The sequence below is a fragment of the Caretta caretta genome, chromosome 7, assembly GCF_965140235.1.
Source record: "Caretta caretta isolate rCarCar2 chromosome 7, rCarCar1.hap1, whole genome shotgun sequence".
Taxonomy (NCBI): domain Eukaryota; kingdom Metazoa; phylum Chordata; order Testudines; family Cheloniidae; genus Caretta; species Caretta caretta.
Window position 1 is genome coordinate 51,027,401 of NC_134212.1, and position 18,141 is coordinate 51,045,541.

The 18,141-nt window shown below is 59.7% G+C and overlaps 1 protein-coding gene across 4 annotated transcripts; it reads left to right on the plus strand.

Moving 5' to 3' along the window:
- Window positions 1-537: 537 nt before the first annotated feature.
- APEH (acylaminoacyl-peptide hydrolase) lies at window positions 538-17,849 on the plus strand. 4 transcript variants are annotated; one of them, XM_048856530.2, is made up of 22 exons: window positions 538-678; window positions 1,004-1,133; window positions 2,106-2,232; window positions 7,397-7,487; window positions 8,049-8,124; window positions 8,378-8,529; window positions 8,867-9,004; window positions 9,391-9,482; window positions 9,947-9,987; window positions 11,073-11,194; window positions 11,740-11,800; window positions 12,214-12,311; window positions 12,452-12,503; window positions 12,633-12,721; window positions 13,293-13,431; window positions 13,507-13,590; window positions 14,969-15,049; window positions 15,584-15,672; window positions 15,993-16,183; window positions 16,272-16,374; window positions 17,128-17,234; window positions 17,675-17,849. In XM_048856530.2, the coding sequence occupies exons 1-22, from the start codon at window positions 667-669 to the stop codon at window positions 17,778-17,780; spliced, it is 2,181 nt and encodes a 726-aa protein (XP_048712487.1). In that variant the 5' UTR covers window positions 538-666; the 3' UTR covers window positions 17,781-17,849. The 4 variants fall into 4 exon arrangements, with proteins under 4 accessions (XP_048712487.1, XP_048712493.1, XP_048712492.1 ...); XM_048856536.2 differs by lacking the exons at window positions 538-678; window positions 1,004-1,133 and adding an exon at window positions 3,845-4,076 and having other exon boundaries at window positions 2,145-2,232; window positions 8,383-8,529; XM_048856535.2 differs by lacking the exons at window positions 538-678; window positions 1,004-1,133; window positions 2,106-2,232 and adding an exon at window positions 5,140-5,983 and having other exon boundaries at window positions 8,383-8,529.
- Window positions 17,850-18,141: the final 292 nt, after the last annotated feature.

The following is an 18,141-nucleotide window of genomic DNA, read 5'->3' on the forward strand; positions in this document are numbered from 1 at the left end:
ACCCACCCCGCCAGCCCTACCCCCCGCCTTCGGCTCTAGCGCCTTGCCACGCCAGCACCCCACCCCCCAGCTCTGCCCCCAGCCAGCACCCCACCAACACCAGCCCCGTCCCCCAGAGCGCCCCACCCCGCCCCCCATCTCCTCCAGCCCGGCCCCACCCCCCAGCTCTGCCCCCAGCCAGCGCCCTACCAACACCAGCTCCGTCCCCACGAGAGCCCCGCCCACCCTGTCTCCTCCAGCCCGGCCCCACCCCCCAGCTCTGCCCCCAGCCAGCACCCCACCAACACCAGCCCCGTCCCCCAGAGCGCCCCACCCCGCCCCCCATCTCCTCCAGCCCGGCCCCACCTCCAGCTCTGCCCCCAGCCAGCGCCCCGCCCCCGGCCCTGCCTCCAGTGCCTAGCCGACCCCCCAGGCTGGTCTCGGGCTCCGAAGGGGGGCCGCGTTCCGTTCATCGCCACGCCTGGGGCTCGCTGCGGAGCCACGTCTGGCCCGATGCCCCCGCGCGGGGCCAGCGCACGCTCTCGCTGTTGACAGGTAGCGGGGACACGCCCGCCCTGCGCGCGCAGCGCTCTTGGGGCCGGCCCGGACCCTGGCCAGTAGGGGCCCAGTCCTCCGGGCCGGAAGTGCCGCGTCAGGATCCCCAGCGTTCGGAGCAGCGTCAGCGACATGGAGTCGCCGGTGAGGGGCTGGGTCCACCGCCTTCCCACAGAGTCCCGCGGGAGGGGCCTTGGTTGGCAGGGCAGGGACTGCGGGTGAAAGCTCCACCCCCCGCCGTGACCTCTGTGTGACCCACAGGGCCACGACCCCTTCCCCCACGCACAGCCCCCAGGCTGCGTTCCCCGTCCCTGAACCCGCGTCCGTGCCCCCGGTGTGCCGAGCTCTGCGCCCAGCCCTCCGTGCCCGCGAGCTCCCCGCTGCCCTGGTCCTTCCCTGCCCCGCTGCGCGGTGCCTGACTCGGTGCCCACTGCCAGCCTGCCTGTGCTGACGGGCCCTTCCTGCGCAGGTGCTGAGGAGCCCGGAAGAGATAGCGGCGCTGTACCGCGAGCTCAGCCAGTGCCCCTCGCTCTGCAGTGCCTGTATCGGGCCCGAGGTCACCACTCAGTATGGGGGCAAATACTGCAATGTCTATACAGGTACCGACTCTGTTGCGCCCTGCGCGTTCCAAGCCCCTCTGCCCCAGTGCGGGGAGGGCAGAGGAGCCCCGAGGGCAGAGGGCAGCTGCATTGTTCCTAGCTTTGGTTCGGCCTTGCCATGGGAGGCCCCCCAGTTCCCCATCTCTGAGGTGAGGCAATGGGCCCAGGCTGTCTGCTTGCCAAGAGTCAGTCTCAGAGGAAAGCACCCCAAGACCCTGCTTGGGGCTCTTCACATGTGTGAAGGGATTTGTGGCTGTTGGGTCCCATCGGATCAGCATGCCACCCCCTGGGTAGGCTCCCTGGGCTTGGGCTCAGCCCTCCCATCCCTGCAGCTCGCTCCACATGTCACAGCAGCATCCCACAGCACCTCCAGTCCTGACCTTCCCCAGTTAAGGGTTCCGCGGCCCTCCGCGTGGCTTCCCTAACCTGACCAGCCCTGCTTCCTGAGCCACTGCTCCCGGCTCTCCAGACTTCTGTTTTCTGTCCACTCAGAGGCCTGACTGAGCCTTGGGACCTGCCCATTGCCATGTGACTTGCTCCCTTTCTCCAACTGGAGGGGTGGGAGAAGTGTGCCCAGATGGGGCTGGCCCCAGCTTCCTGGGACAGAAGCTTGACTGCTGTCCCCATGTGCCAGCTGGGGAGCTGAGGCCCAGACAGTGACAGCTGATTTTCAGAGATGTCCCCCGTCCCAGCTGCAAAGTGCTAAGTGCACTTGACCATCAAGCCATAAGGGACTGGGCCACGATCACACAGAGCTGGGGTTGAGCCCAGATCTCCTGAGCCCTAAGTTGCTGCCTTAGCCACAAGCCCAGCCTGCTTGCAGGTAGCATAGAAAGTGCCAGGAGTGCAGGCAGGCAAGGTGCCCTGCTCTGCACACAGGCCATCCCATGTGGTATCTTTGCTCTAAGGCCAAAGGAGAGGGGAGCAGTGCCGGTCTGGGGCAGGCAGCAGCTGACTGCCCTCTCCTTCCAGAGTGGTCTCAGCAGGACCTGGAGAGAGCCGAGAGCGTGAAGTTCTGCCGCCAGTATCTCATCTTCCATGACAGCCAGGCCATTGTGTACTCGGGCCCCTCGGGCACCTGCAGTGAGATCAAGGGAGAGTGAGTGTCTCCGCCCTGTGCCTTTGCCAGCACCCACCATGTGCCCATCGCCACCCCCACAGCTCTGCTAGAGCCTGACCTGGCTGGCTGCCCAATGTGGGCGTGGTTGGCAGGAGGTGGGGGCTGCCCTGCCATGGGATGTGGGCAGCTGGGGAAGAGCTTGGGCTGCGTTGCCACCTGCCCTGGTGCTGGGGGCTCCAGCAGGAGGGACAGAGCCAGAGTGTGGCTCTACACCTGGCAGAGGCCCCCTGCTCAGAGTGCGGGGATGAGGATGTCCTGGGGGCCTTATGTCTAGCCCTGAATTGCCCCTAGCTCCCAGGCTACTGGTTGGGGAGGCAGAGTCTGCCATTACATTGCCCTGTCCCCTCCCCTGTGGCTACCCCTCCTCTGTGTCCTTGGGGGGCTCCAGGCTCAATTGCCTGCAAAAGGCCATTAGCAGAGGGCGGGGCTCTTGGCTGCGCCTGTTCCCACCCCCTGGAGGAGGTATCTGGGCCACCTCTAGCCCCCTGCTGCTTCTCCAGCTTTGCAATGGGGAACCCCATGTGCCAAACCTGTTGTCCCTGCCTTTTGCTGCGCCTGCTGGGAACACTTCTCCATTGTGCTGTGTCCTGGTGTGTGTTTAGACGGGATACAGGAGACAGAGGGTTCACATGACCCAGTCCCTGGCCAACAATAAACTGTGTTAACCGTGGCCTGGGCTTTAGGATCTGGAGACCTCAGCTTGCATAGCCCCGGGGCAAACAGCCCAGCAAACACCCCTTTAACTTGTACTGAACGTCCAGAAAGGAAGGGAAACAGTTGAAGCTTTTGAAATGGAAGGGATTGAGTCAGGCTTTCATTGTAATAACACCCCATGTTCCCTTTCCCTTTGGCAGGAGAGGGCTCCCCGTGCCAGACAGTCTCGTAGACAGGGTTATAGCTGGTAAATAACTGTTTGGGGAAAAGAGAAGCAGTGAGTTGAGATGGACTGGGGTAACTGCTACTGCTCAAGTCTGATCCTGTTTGCTAAGAAGACAACAAGCCCAACGCACCAAAGATAGAGCGGAAAAGAACAACAAAAAGAGAGATTCAGCATCTGTCTCTGGGGCTGACTTCATTGCAACCTCACTGCTGGAGAAACCCAGCCCATGCCCAAGAGCTGGCAAACTCGTACTAGCAAGAGGCGGTTGGGCGTAGTGCTTTTAGCTGCCGCTCAGTTACAGGCTTACAGTGGTGTTGCAAAGTATGCAGGCATGGCCAGCTCAGCCACACTCTTAATAATTAGGAAGAAAACAGAGAAGGCTAGGAAAGAGAAAAAAGGTGGAGAGGGCAAAGGCCGCAAGGGGGAATGAGAGAGGGGGGAAAAGTCTCACGTCCCAGCTGGGGTTGCAATTCAGCCGAAGCCAATGGAAGTGGTGCTGGCCTTTGGACCCCTCTCTTTGGCCTGGCCTGGTCTGGTCAGGGCAGCTCGCAGGAGCAGGAGGTTCCAAGGAGACCCAGCCACGATGGTGAAGCTCACTGCAGTGGTTGTCGCCAGACAGTTGCTGCTCTGGCTAATTTCATAAGAACATAAGAATGGACATACTGGGTCAGACCAAAGGTTCTTCTAATCCAGTATCCTGTCTTCCCACAGTGGCCAGTGCCAGGTGCCGCAGAGGGAATAAACAGAACAGATAATCATCAAGTGATTGCCCTGTCACCCATTCCCAGCTTCTGGCAAACAGTCTAGGGACACTATCCCTGCTCATCCTGGACAATAGCCATTGATGGACCTATCCTCCATGGATTTATCTAGTTCTCTTTTGAACCCTGTCATAGTCTTGGCCTTCACAACATCCTCTGGCAAGGAGTTCCACAGACTCACTGTGCGTTGTGTAAAAAAATACTTCCTTTTGTTTGTTTTCAACCTGCTACCTATTAATTTCATTTGGTGGCTCCTAGTTCTTGTGTTATGGGAAGGAGTAAATTAAACTTTATTTACTTTCTCCATACCAGTCATGATTCTATAGACCTCTATCATATCCCCCCTTAGTCGTCTTTTTTCCAAGCTGGAAAGTGCCAGTTTGATTAATCTCCTCGTACGGCAGTTGTTCCATACCCCTAATCATTTTTTTTGCTCTTTTCTGAACCTTTTCCAATTCCAATATATCTTTTTTGAGATGTGGCGACCACATCTGCACACAGTATTCAAGATGTGGGCGTACCATGGATTTATATAGAGGCAATATTATATTTTCTATTTTATTATCTATCCCTTTCTTAATGATTCCCTTGATTCTGTTAGCTTTTTTGACTGCCGCTGCACATTGGGTGGATGTTTTCAGAGAACTATCCACAATGACTTGAAGATCTCTTTCTTGAGTGGTAACAGCTAATTTAGACTCCTCATTTTATATGTATAGTTGGGGTTATGTTTTCCAGTATGCATTACTTTGCATTTATCATAATTGAATTTCATCTGCCATTTTAACAATGAGGAGTCTGGTGGCACCTTAAAGACTAATAGATTTATTTGGTCATAAGCTTTCGTGGGTAAAAAACCACTTCTCCAGATGCATGAAGTGAAAATTGCAGATACAGGCATAAATAAATATTGGCACATGAAGAGAAGGGAGTTCCTCAGCTATCATCCCCTAGCACCCCTCCTCTACTTACGCTACATTGATGACATTTTCATCATAGGATCCATGGGAAGGAGGCCCTTGAAGAATTCCACATGGATTTCAACAATTTCCACCCCACCAGTGACCAGTCCGCACAAGAGAGCCACTTCCTGGACACTAAAGTGAAAATAAGTGATGGTCACATAAACACCACCCTATACCGGAAACCTACTGACCACTATACTTACCTACATGCCTCCAGCTTCTATCCAGGACACATCACACAATCCATTGTCTACGCAGCCAAGCCCTAAGATACAACCACATTTGTTCCAATCCCTCAGACAGAGACAAACACCTACAAGATCTCTATCAAGCATTCTTAAAACTACAATACCCACCTGGGGAAGTGAGGAAACAGATTGACAGAGCGAGACAGGTACCCAGAAGTCACCTACTACAGGACCGGCCCAACAAAGAAAATAACACCAGTGTCCATCACGTACAGCCCCCGGCTAAAACCTCTCCAGCACATCATCAACGATCTACAACCTATCCTGGAAAACGATCTGCCACTCTCACAGGCCTTGGGAGGTAGGCCAATCCTTGCTTCCAAACAGCTCCCCAACCTGAAGCAAATACTAACCAGCAACTACACACCACGCCACAGAAACACTAACCCAGGAACCAATCACTGTAAGAAACCCCATTGCCATCTCTGTCCCCATATCTATTCTAGCGACGCCATCAGGGGCTCATTCACCTACACATCTACTAATGTGATATGTGCCAGCAATGCCCCTCTGCCATGTACGTTGGCCAACCCGGAGACAGTCTCTACGTAAAAGGATAAATGGACACTAATCAGTCATCAGGAATGGTAACATACAAAAGCCAGTAGGAGAACACTTCAGTCTCCCTCACCAGATTTAAAAGTAGCCATTCTTCAACAAAAAAAACTTCAAAAACAGACTTCAAAGAGAAATTGCAGAGCTACAGTTCAAAACTTAACACCATTAATTTGGGCTTGAATAGGGACTAGGAGTGGCTGGCTCACTGCAAAAGCAATTTTCCCTCTCTTGGTATTGACACCTCCTCATCAATTATTGGGAGTGGACCACATCCACCCTGGCTGAATTGGCTTTCAACACTGGTTCTCCACATGTAAGGTAACTTCTTTCTCTTCATGTGCCAATGTATATTTATGCCTACAATTTTCACTCCATGCATCTAAAGAAGTGGGTTTTTTACCCATGAAAGCTTATGCCCAAATAAATCTTAGTCTTTAAGGTGCCACCAGACTCCTCGTTGTTTTTGTGGATACAGACTAACATGGCTACCCCTCTGATGCTATCTGCCATTTTGTTGCCCAGTCACCCAGTTCGGAGAGATCCTTTTGTAGCTCTTCACAGTCTGTCTGGGACCTAACTATCTTGAGTAGTTTTGTATCATCTGCAAATTTTGCCAGCTCACTGTTTACCCCTTTTCCCAGAACATTTATGAATATGTTGAGGACTGGAGCCAGTACTGGGGGATACCACTGTTTACCTCTCTCCATTCTGAAAACTGACCATTTATTCCTACCTTTTGTTTCCTATCTTTTAACCAGTTACCAACCCATGAGACCTTTCCTCTTATCCCATGACTGCTTACTTTGCTTAATAGCCTTTGGTGAGGGACCTTGTCAAAGGCTTTCTGAAAATCTAAATACACTATATCCACTGGATCCCCCTTGTCCACATGCTTGTTGACCCCCTCAAAGAATTCTAGTAGATTGGTGAGGCATGATTTCCCTTTACAAAAACCATGTTGACTATTCCCCAACAACTTATGTTAATCTATGTGTCTGACAATTTTGTTCTTTACTCTAGTTTCAACCAGTTTGCCCGGTACTGAGGTGAGGCTTACCAGCCTGTAATTGCCAGGTTCACCTCTGGAGCCCTTTTTAAAAATTGGCATCACATAAGCTATCCTCCAGTCATTTGGTACAGAAGCTGATTTAAATTATAGGTTACAGACTACAGTTAGTAATCCTGCAATTTCACATTTAAGTTCCTTCAGAACTCTTGGGTGAATACCATCTGGTCCTGGTGACTTATTACTGTTTAGATTATCAATGTGTTCCAGAACCTCTAATGACACCTCATTTCCCCCCAAGTCTGTTTGTTTTCCAGCCTCCAAAGGCAGAGGGGTGGAATAGCCCATTGACCACCAATTAGGCCAAATTTCCGACTCCAGGTTTGGTCCACTGATTTCTGGTCCCCACCTTCTCGTGGTTACCAGGTGTGGCCGGAACACCCAGTCCTTTGGGGACCTTTGTACATATTTTCTTGTTCCGTTTTGGATAACAGGTCACTGTGACAGCTTGGGAATGTTCACTCTCTTGCACGACTGAGCTCATAGGCTCAATTGCAGACCCCGTTATCACAACAGGCCCCAACTCCACCTCTCCCAACACCCCTGTGGGGTGGGTTAGCACGTGGGTCCAGGGTCCTATGGACTCCCTGAGCCCTGGCCGTGCCTCTCCTGTCCCTAGGCCATGCCATGCCCCCAGGCCCACTCCAGCCTGTCTCCCCCTGCAGGCTGCTGAGCAGGGAGTCTCCCAGCGGGGCACTTAAGGCCGTCTTGCGGAAAGCCAGCCCTGGCAAAGGCGAGGAGAAGCAGTTTCTTGAGGTGAGTCGATATGAGGCTGGGCCCACTAACACTGTGGGAAAAGCCCTGGGCAGAGTGAGGGCAGCCCTCAGCATTCTTGCTGTCTGGGGCCGAGGTTCCTTCCTGGCCTGACCGTGCTCAGGACTCAAGGAAGGGGCCCCTGCCAGCCCCTGCTGCTGACGGCCCCTCCTCAGGCCTGGCTTTGGGGTGGAGGGATCCGTTCTCTGTAGTTCCAGCAGGCCACTAGGGTGGGAATCTTTGTGGCTCTCCCCTCAGCGTTTACCAGGCATTGCTCATGGCACACTGGGGCCCAGCCTCGTGGGATCCTGGGCTGGTGTGGGGCAGGATGGACAGAGCCATGGCCAGCCCACTCCTTCCCTTCATGGGTGGAGCGAGCCCATGTAAGGTGGGGCCCTGCTGCCCACTCTGCAGCCAGGCAAACTACCACCCCAGCTGGCAGCTGTTGCCAGCAATACCCACCACAGTCACCTGTTCCCCCCGCCCTGTGCTGCCATTCCCCTGCCACCTGCCCTGTGGCCCCACAGTCCTGGGGCCTGGCCCCTGATGTTTTTGTTCCTCCAGATCTGGGATCAAAATCGCAAAGTGAAGAGCGTCAACCTGACTGTGTTGGAGAAGCATGGCAATGTCTATGAGGATGGTGAGGCTGGGTCCCTATGGATCCACCTTTTTCCCTGCATTGGCTGGCAGGGAAGTGGGGCAGGGCAGGATATGGGGATGGGAGGGTGGCCAAGGGGGCCCTGTGGCCGTCTGGCCGGGCGTGCAGAGGGCGGTGAAGGGGGCCCTGCAGCCGTCTGGCCGGGTGGGGGAGGGTAGGGGAAGGGGGTCCCCAGGGCCTGTGGTGGGGGCACTGGGCCATGCTGCCCAACAGGGTCTGATCAACACTTCCCCAGATCAGTTTGGCTGCCTGTCCTGGTCGCACTCGGAGACCCACCTGCTCTACGTGGCTGAGAGGAAACGGCCCAAGGCCGAGTCCTTCTTCCAGAGCAGAACCCCGGAGCTGAGCAGCAACTGTGCTGATGAGAGACGAGACAAGGCTGTCAAGGTGTGTGGGGCGCAGCTGGAGATCGCGAGTTGGAGCTGTGGGTGGGCCATTCGTCCCACCCCCACAACTGGTCAGAAAGTCGGGCATGGTGCTAGGGCCCTGAGCAGAACTCCCAGCTCTGCCGCTGAGTGCTGTGCCATGCTTCCCTAGGGGATGCTGGGCCTGCCCATCCCCCACACACTGGGCCTGTGGGGCAGGAGATGGCTTTCCTGTGGGCTCTGGCAATGTAAAGAGCCAGATCTGCCCTGTATCTGAGGCACAGGGCTGTCCTGCCCCAGAAAGCAGGAGAGTTGGGGGGTGTCCCAGGGGAGGGGGCACTCATGGCTCTGTGTTCCAGGGGGAGCAGTTCGTGTACCATGACGACTGGGGCGAGGCACTGGTGGGCAAGAGCATCCCAGCCCTGTGCATACTGGATGTGGAGAGCGGCAATGTCTCGGTGCTGGAGGGTATCCCGGAGCACATCTCCCCTGGGCAGGTCAGTGCAGGCGTGGGGAGCCAGGTGCTGGCAGTACCTGACTGGCACTCGCTGGCAGCCCAAAACAGCCCCCAAACACCTCTCTACCTGTTCCCTCTGATGCAAGCTGCCCCTGCCAGCACCCACAGGTCACCCAGTTTCCATGAGGGGCTGATGTGCCTCAGCAGGGGAACCTGTGCCCCAGGATGCCAGCCGGTAGGGCGGGGCCCTGGTTTGGATCTCGGGAGGGCACTGCTCATTGCTTCATTCCCTTAAACAGAGCGGGAGAGTTTCTAGCTGCTCTTGCGCCCCCTCTGACACTCTTCCCCCCTCACCAGGTTCTCCTCCTCCCACCTTCTCTTTCCCCACCCCTCTTGCTCACTGGCGCTCTCCCACTTTGCCTGCAGGCCTTCTGGTCCCCTGGCGACACGGGTGTGGTGTTCATAGGCTGGTGGCATGAGCCCTTCCGCCTGGGCCTGCGGCACTGCACCAACCGCAGGTGAGTGCCCTGTGCTGCTGCCAGCTGCCCCTTCCTGAGCGCTGGGGAGAGGGGCCTCCCCATTCCCAGGTGTGGAGCCATGTCCATATAGTCTAGGCCAGTGGGACCCCTCGGGGAAATGCCCTTTGAGGCACCTTTGGGCTGGGGCTGTTCTGCTAGGGCAGAAGGCCGGACTGGGCCTGACCCAGCCCTGCTCTGAGAGCTGGCCCCAGCTTGCGGGCATCTGCTGCAGCCTCCTCTGAAGGAGACCACTGCAAAGGGAGGGGTTGTTGTGGGGCTGGGGCTGCCAGACTCAGCCTGAGGAGCCACAGCTCCGATCTGCCAGCTGGGAGCAGGGGCCATCTGGAGGGGGAGGAGTGGGGGCTGGGCTGGCCACTCCTATCGGGTGTAGGTCAGGAGGGTTGGGCAGTTGTGGGGAAGCTATGGGGCCCGTGCAGTGACGGCTGCCCTCCTCTGGTTCCCAGGTCAGCGCTGTTCTATGTGGACCTGACGGGAGCGAGGTGTGGTGAGTCGCTGCTGCTTTCTGAGCCAGTGCCCTGCCCGCATGCCCCCTACCTGCCTGTGCCCTCCCTGTGTGCCCCCTGCCCCTGTTCTGCCCACATGTCTCTGTCCTGCCTGTGCCCTGCCCACATGCCCCCTGCCCTTCTCATGGTCCCCATTCTGCCCATGTACCCCCATCCTACCTGCGGGTATGTCCATGTGCCCCTTGCCCTACCTGCATGCCCCCTGCCCTGTCCAGGGTCCCCACTATGCCCATGAAACACCGTCCTGCTGTGCCCTGCCCGCACTCCGCCCTGCCAGTGGTCCCCACCTCGCCCATGTGACCCCATCCTGCCTGCGCGCCTCCCATTCAGCCCGTGCCCCACACTGCCCATGTGCCCCCTGCCCCACCCACAGTCCCCACTCTGCCCATGTGCCCCCGTTCTCCACCTGCCCTGCCTGTGTGCCCCTTGCCCAGCCCCCGGTCTGGCTGTGTGCCACCCACCCTACCCACACCCCACCCTGCCCGCGGTCCCCGCTCTGCCCACATGCCTCTATTCTTCCCACATCCTACCAGCGGTCCCTGCTCTCTCCACATGCCCCCATCCTGCCTGCGCCCTGCCCGCGTACCCCCTGCCCTACCTGCATACCCCCTGCCCTGCCCACGGTCTCCGCCCTGCCTGTATGCCTCCTGTCCTGCCTGTTCCCTGCCTGCTTGCCCCCTGCCTGGATGTCCCCTGCCCTGCCAGTGGTCTCCACTCTGCCCATGTGCCCCCCGGTCTGCCGATGCCATGCCCTGCCCTTGTGCCCGCTGCCCTGCCCACGGTCCTTGTTCTGCCCATGTGCCCCCATCCTGCCCGCAGTCCACGCTCTGCCCATGTGCTCCCTGCCCTGGCCTCGTCCCCTCATCCTGCTTGCGCCCTGCCCCCGGGTCCCCTGCTCTGCCTGTGCCCCCTGTCCTGCCTGTATGTCCCCTGTTCTGCATGTCCCCATGCCCCCGTCTGGCCTGCCCCTGTCCAGCCTGACCTCTGCCCTGCCCACCTGCCCATCCTCCGCCATGATTGCCCCCCTATCCTGCCTGTGCTCACACTCTTCTCCGTCCCTCTGCAGAGCTGCTGTCAGACGACACTAAAGCTGTGTGGTCCCCACGCCTGAGCCCTGACCAGTGCCGCATCGTGTACTTGGAGAACAGCGCACTCGGGCCCCACCAGCAGTGCAGCCGCCTTCGCGTGGTGAGTGGGTTCCACCAGGTTGGGGAGCCAATGCCAGGGGTTGGGTGTCAGGCTCTCTGAGGCCCAGCCAAGGCCGTGTGGGCCATGTCTTCCAGGGGCACTTCCTGCTGGGAGCCAGCCTTCAGTCGCACTGCATAGGCCTGGTGCTTGGGCTTCTTCAGCAGCCTGTGCTGCCATAGCCAAAAGTCTGTGCACCCAGCGGCACAACGAGAATCCTCTTCCCTGGGCATGTCGCCCTGACACTTGGGCCTGGCCCTGCTCACTCTGCTGGTGCCCCCTGCTCCCCACAGCGTCACACCTATCATCCCCCCAATAAGGCACCGGAAGGTGCCTATGGCACAGCGCTGCTGCTCCCTTGGGTGCCCGGGGGGAGCTGGGACAGGCCTGCTGGGGTCTAGCTAACCCAGGTCAGGCTCCCCAGCACGCTGGGCCTTCCCATGAGCAGCCACCAGCCCTGCTCTGGATCCCCCAGAAGGGAGGGGGCAACATTGCAGAACAGAGCCCCACGCTGCTGCCCCTGAGTGCCAGGCGGCCGTCTCTTGCAGTACGACTGGTACACGAAGGTCACCTCCACCGCACTGGATGTCGTGTCCCGGCACAGCCAGGGTGAGTAGTCGGCCAGGTTCACTGGGGACGAGGGAGGAGCTGGGCAGCGGGATGATGAGACAGGCTGAACACCCAGGGATCTGGCGCTGTCTGCTCAGGAGGGGCCAGAGCTGCTGGGACCAGGAGGGGCTGCGTTTTGGGAGTGAGGGGTGCTGGCAGAGCTGGGGGGGGGCAGGGGGCTGTGGATCAGGAGAGAGGGGCGCTGGCAGAGCTGGGGGGCAGCCCAGGGCTGGGCTAGCAGGGGCTGCGAGTCGGGAGTGAGGGGCACTGGCAGAGCTGTGTGGGCAGGAGGCTGAACAGGAGCTGCGTGAGAAGCTTGGTTCCCTGTTGCTGGCCATTGGTGCGAGTGCCCTGTGCCAGCCTGGCTGGTGTGCAGGGGGCAGTGCGCTGAACCTGGGGCCCTCTCCTTGCAGGAACGTTCACAGGGATCTATTGCCCAGCACTGCCTGGCCTGTGCTGGGCAGCCGATAGCCAGAGAGTCGTGCTGGACACCGCTCAGCGCAGCCGGCAGGTACTGGGGTCGGGGGCAGTCCACAGCTGTGCTGCCTGTGGGCATATGCAGAGCCCGGGGCCCAGGCCAGCCCTGAGCAGAGGGGCTGGGGGCGTGCTGGGCCCTACCTGGCTCTGACGAAGCTCTTGGTGTCCTCCTAGGAGCTGCTTGTGGTGGAGACTCTGAGTGGCAGCGTGACCTCCCTGACGATGGGTAAGTACCCGGCAGCCTGCTCTGCTCACGGTGTCCCTGGATGCCTGGTGGGAGGGGCTGGGAGCCCTGCTGCTCCCAGACTCCTCCTGTGAGCTCCAGACCGTGACCCGGGCATCTGTCCCTTTGCAGGCGCCCCCCTGGGCAGCTGGTCTCTCCTCACCATTGACCGGGATCTCCTGGTGGCCAGGTTCTCGACCCCCAGCTGCCCCCCAACACTGGTAAGGGATATGGGCTGGGGAGGGAGACTGTGCCGTGACCTTTCACCCCGCACGCAGACTCAGGAATAAAAATTTACTGGCTGCATCCACACCATACCCCAGCCAGCATCCCAAAGCATCACCCTGCTCAGGCTCTGGGCTAGCAGGGAGCAGTGGGGCAGGCGTGAGGGGCACCAGCAGAGCTGGGTGATGGAGCCGAGGGCCAGGCTAGCAGGGGACAGTGGGACAGGAGTATGGGGCATCAGCAGAGCTTGGGGGGTGGAGCCCAGGGCTGGGCTAGCAGGGGGCAGTGGGGCAGGAGTGAGGGGCACCAGCAGAGGTGTGGGGTGGAGCCCAGGGCTGAACTAGCAGGGACTGCAGGTACTGGGGCTGCATGCAGGTTGCCTATTTGGTCAATGCTGTCAGTCTCTCCTTGTCAACCCCCCCATTCCAGCTGCAGCCATTTCCTCCCCAAATGCTGCCAGAAGATATCTGCAAAGGCCCCCACCCGAGCATCCTGGCCCCCCTTGGGTCATGCCCCCACTCCCCGAGCATGCTGCGCCTGCCACTGATGGGCTCTTTCCCCTGGCAGAAGGTGGCCTTCCTCCCCGGGGCCGGGCGGGAGGCCCAGGTGCACTGGGTATGTCTGGAGGATGTGACCCCCATCCCGGAGATCAGCTGGGTGATCCGGCCCCTGCAGCCCCCCCCGGATCAGGAGAATCCGCAGTACAGTGAGTGCCTTCGGGAGTGCGGGGCTGGGCTCTGGGGGCTGGCGCTGACGCTGACATCACACTCTTCCTTTGCAGAGGGTATTGATTTCGAAGCCATCCTGCTGCAGCCCAGCAAGGGGCTAGGGCTGAGGAAGCTGCCCCTGGTGGTCATGCCCCATGGTGAGACCCCTGCCTGGCATGCCCCTCCCTTTCCCCCCCCCACCACCACAGGGACCCCCACCCTCCCAGACTGTGTAGGTCTGATTAGGCCTAATTATGAAGCTAGAGCCGAGTGTTGTGCTGTCAGATCTGGCTCTCCCCGACCCTTGTCAGTGCTGCCACCTTGCCCTGAGGCTCCCCATGCCTGCCTATCTGCAGCTGTTCCCCTCCTGCTGTGGGGCCAGCTGCCCTCCTGTCCCATGGGGTTGTCATGGCAGCTGCAGGCCACTGCCCCTTCACTGGACTCTGACTCCCAGGCACGTGCCCCACCCCCCCGGGCAAGGGGGCATTCGCCAGCAGCCACAATGCCAGCCCCATGGCAGGGGAAGGGGAGCGGCCCCAACCCAACCAGCGCCTGACACTGACAGGCGGGTCCCTCTGGGTTTGGGTTGGGGGCAAGGTTCTGCCCTGGTGTTCATGTCCATGGAGAGTCCCTCCCTAGGCAGCTTGCATCAGTCCCTAGGAAGATGAGGGGTGATCAGGTCAGATCTGAGTGAGGCTCTGCAGCCTGGCATATGGGGTGGCAGCCTCACTCGGTTTTGGCACCTGCTATTGATAGTGCAGGGAGCCACGTCCCTGCTTGCCCAGGCCCAGATCCCACCCTCGGCACTGCTGGCGTCATCACAGCGGCCTGGCAGCACCCACTGGGCTGAGTCTGGAGCAGGGTCAGTGTGGGGATGCCGTTCCCTGCATGGCAGGGACAGAGCTCAGGGAGAGGTGGGACCGAGAACTGTCCCCCAGCTGCATGCAGGTCAGAGTCTACCCAGCCCCACAGGGAGCACAGCAATGCCACGGGCCTAGGCCCCCAAACCCCTCAGCCCCGCGGGGAGCACAGCCACCCCAAAGGCCTAGGCCCCTCAGCCCCAAGGGGCGCACAGCCACCACACAGGGATCATAGCCACCCCACAGGCCTGGGCCCTCCGACCCCACAGCCCCTTCCCTCTTCTTTTACTCTTTTGTCCCCATGGTAATTGTTTTGGAGGGTTGGGGGGGCCTCTGTTTCCAGTTTTGCCCTGGTCCCCAGAGCTCTGTCGCTGTGTTGAGCGTCTTGTCCCCGGTTCCCAACCAATCCCTTGTGCCAACGGTGTCGTTCATTCGCCATTCAGGGAGTGATTGGGGCCAGCAGATGCCCCCTGGTCCATGCTCCCCTGAAAGCCTCTGTTCAAGGCAATCGTGTGTTGGGGGAGCCTAGCAGCTCGATCACTTTGCTCACCCAGCTCCTCCCCGTCCCTGCCAGACACCACGTCCCAACAATTACACTACACACACGCTATGAGCCCCTTCCCTCTGGACTCTGCCCCATGGTCCAGCCCCTCACCCCTCTGCCCTCACCTTGCAGGAGGCCCACACTCTGTCTGCACGGCCAGCTGGATGCTGTACCCCGCGGTGCTCTGCAGGATCGGCTTCGCTGTGCTCCTGGGTGAGTCCTGCCAGAGCCACGGGAGCAGGCATGGTGCAGCCAAAGCCTGGTGAAGTGGCTGTGGGCTCCCTAGGCCTGGCCGTGCTCGGCCCCTGCCAGCTCCCTGGGCACGGCACCCTGGGGAGGAACTGCTGGGCCAAGGCTTACTCTGAAGGTGCCCTGGAGCCCCTGGAGAGGGCTGAGGGCACATCTGGGCCACGGCACAGGGAGGCTGAGCTCCCAGAATGCAGCATCAACATGGGGATGGCCATTCAGGGCAGGGCCCGGGCACCATCAGCATCCCTGGGACAGCCAGCAGGAGGGCGCAGTCCCCGGGCCAACCCAGCCCCACAGTACTCAGCTGCTCTCCCCTCACCCTGGGTTGCAGGCCTGCAGCTGTGTGCCCCTTGGCCAGGGTTGGGGTCTCCTGGCAGCATCCTGCTCCCAGAGCATGGCAGGGGGCTAGCTGTGGCAGGCCAACCCTGTACCCTTGTGAACCCCTGTTGCTGGGGGGCTGTCAGGCACTCTCCCATCATGCTGAACTCTCTCCCACAGTGAATTACCGCGGTTCGCTGGGCTTTGGCCAGGACAGCGTCGCCTCCCTGCCCGGGCACGTGGGCTGCCAGGATGTCAAAGACGTGCAGGTAGTGGCTGCCCCCCCCACCCCCCCAGCTGCCCTGCAGGGGCTGGGACAGTGTGTGACCCACAGCCAGGAGACCAGGCTGCTCCCTCTGGGCACCTTCCGCCCAGGGACTTGCTAGGGGGAGATGGGCTCAGCCAGCTTGTCAGGTCCTGGCCCCATCCCAGCCCTGCCCCCCTGTCCCCTCCCTGGGCGATCCCTTCCAGGCCCTGGCTGCCCCCTCCTTGAGACTGCCCTGGCTTCCCACCCTGCCCTGAGGCTGCCCTGTCTCAGGCCCTGGTGCCCTGGCTGCCCCATGGCACTGCCCCTCTCATCCCATTGCAGTATTGTGTGGAGCGGGTGCTGCAGGAGGAGCCCCTAGACTCAGCGCGTGTGGCACTAGTGGGTGGCTCACATGGGGGCTTCCTCGCTTGCCACCTCATCGGTCAGTACCCAGGCACCTACCAGGCCTGTGTGGCAAGGAACCCGGTCATCAACATGGCCTCCATGATCAGCAGCACCGACATCCCAGACTGGTGAGTGCCTGGGGCTAAGACCCTCCCCACCCCCTGCACCAGGTGCAACCTGGATCCTGCCCTGAGCCGGGCTCTGTCTCCTCTGCAGGTGTCTGACTGAGGCCGGCTTCCCCTATGCGCCCGACACCCTACCGGATGCCTCCCACTGGGCAGAGATGCTCCACATGTCACCCATGCAGTACGTTGCCCAGGTATGGACCCCACCCCCCTGCTCATAGACCCCAACCCCTGCTCAGAGACTGGTCAAGCTTCTGACCAGGGCAAGACAGTGCAGCCCCGGGATCCTAGGTTGGGGAGCTGGGAGGAATTGGCTGGAGCCTCTCTGTTGTTGGATCACGAGTGGCTTACAAAAGCATTCATGTAACTCAGCTAGGTGTGTCCCTGCCTGTGGATGGTTGTGTGAGTGCAGGACCTGGAGAGGTTTGCAGTTTGTCACAGCGTCACAGTGTGAGAGGGAACCCAGGTTGGTAAGACGGGGTCAGCAGTACCACAGTTCTAGACTGCATTCTGGGGAACCCGTCACAGGGGGGTGGTCATCTGATTCCTTTGTTCTCCAACCTTTTAGCTATCACTTTGCAGAGGGGGAAGGGCCCAGGCCATCAGTTGCCAGGAAACAGTGTCGGCCATTTATGTACCCTGGCCCTTTGCTCTGCAACAATTACACTCCCTTAAGAAATGCATAAGAGAAATTGAGGCACCCCTACAGTATTCAGAGGAAACATTAAGAACAGTCCCATTTTGCCACATCTTCCTTAGAGGTTTTTAATGTTAGGCTTGACAAAGCCCTGTCTGGGATCATTTAGTTGGGGATCGGTCCTGCTTTGAGCAGCGGGTTTGACTAAATGACCTCCTGAGGTCCCTTCCAACCTTAATATTCTATTCTATGGTGTGGGTCCCCTAGTGCTGGCTGTGGGACCCAGATCTCTGCCCTGCTCTTCCCCCAGGTCCGGGCACCTGTGCTTCTGATGCTGGGAGAAGAGGACAGGCGTGTCCCCCCCAGGCAGGGGCTGGAGTACTACCGTGCTCTCAAGGCCAGGGGCGTCCCTGCACGGTGAGCCTGCGGGGGGCAGGACATGGGGATCAGCTGGGAGGAGAGAACTGATTGGTGCAGGGGCCATGGCTGGGGCGGGAGGAAGGACAAGTTGGGTGCTCAGGTGCAACAAGGCCAGTGGGGCTGGGATCACCAATGGAACAGGCTGGCACCAAGGGAGGGAGCAGATCACTGGGGCGGGGGGAAGCTGGAGTTGTAGGAGGGAAGCTGGCTGGAGGCTCAGATGGCTGCGAGGAGTTGGTACATCCCAAATGGCTGGGGTGGTCCTGGTGCAGGGGTCCTGGGGGAGCAGGTGGGGGGTCCTGGTGCATTTCTTGATGGGTGGGGGGGGTCTCTGGAGAGGTGGCAAGGGGTCCTGGTCCATGTCCAGGTATATGTGTGGGGGGGGTCCTGGAGAGCTGGTTACGGGGTACCTTACCAAGTCCTCTCCTTCTCCACAGGCTGCTGCTGTACCCCAGGAACAGCCATGCGCTCTCTGGCGTCGAGGCTGAGGCCGATGGCTTTATGAACATGGCGCTCTGGCTGCTCCAGCACCTGCAATGCTGACAGAGGCTGGGCTTCGCCTCTGCCCGAGCCCTGTAACCTGCATCCAATAAACCCACGGCTCATCTTGTGTCCCTGAGGGCGTAGCGTGCCCCTGGGGGGAGGGGATGGGTCTCCACTGCAGCGGGGGGCCCCCTTCACTAGCAGGCTGTGGGGCTAGGGTGGGGGAGGAGGAGCCACCAGCGCCCCTCCTGCAGAACTGGGAAGGGCCCTGGGGGAGGAAGGTGGGAGGTGTTCTGGGAAGGGCCCTGGGGGAGGAAGGTGGGAGGTGTGCCAGTACTCGCTCTCCCCTCACCTGGCTGGCTGGCTTTACACTCCACCTGCACCTTGCGAACAGCCCATTCTGTAAGCCTACCCCTTGTGG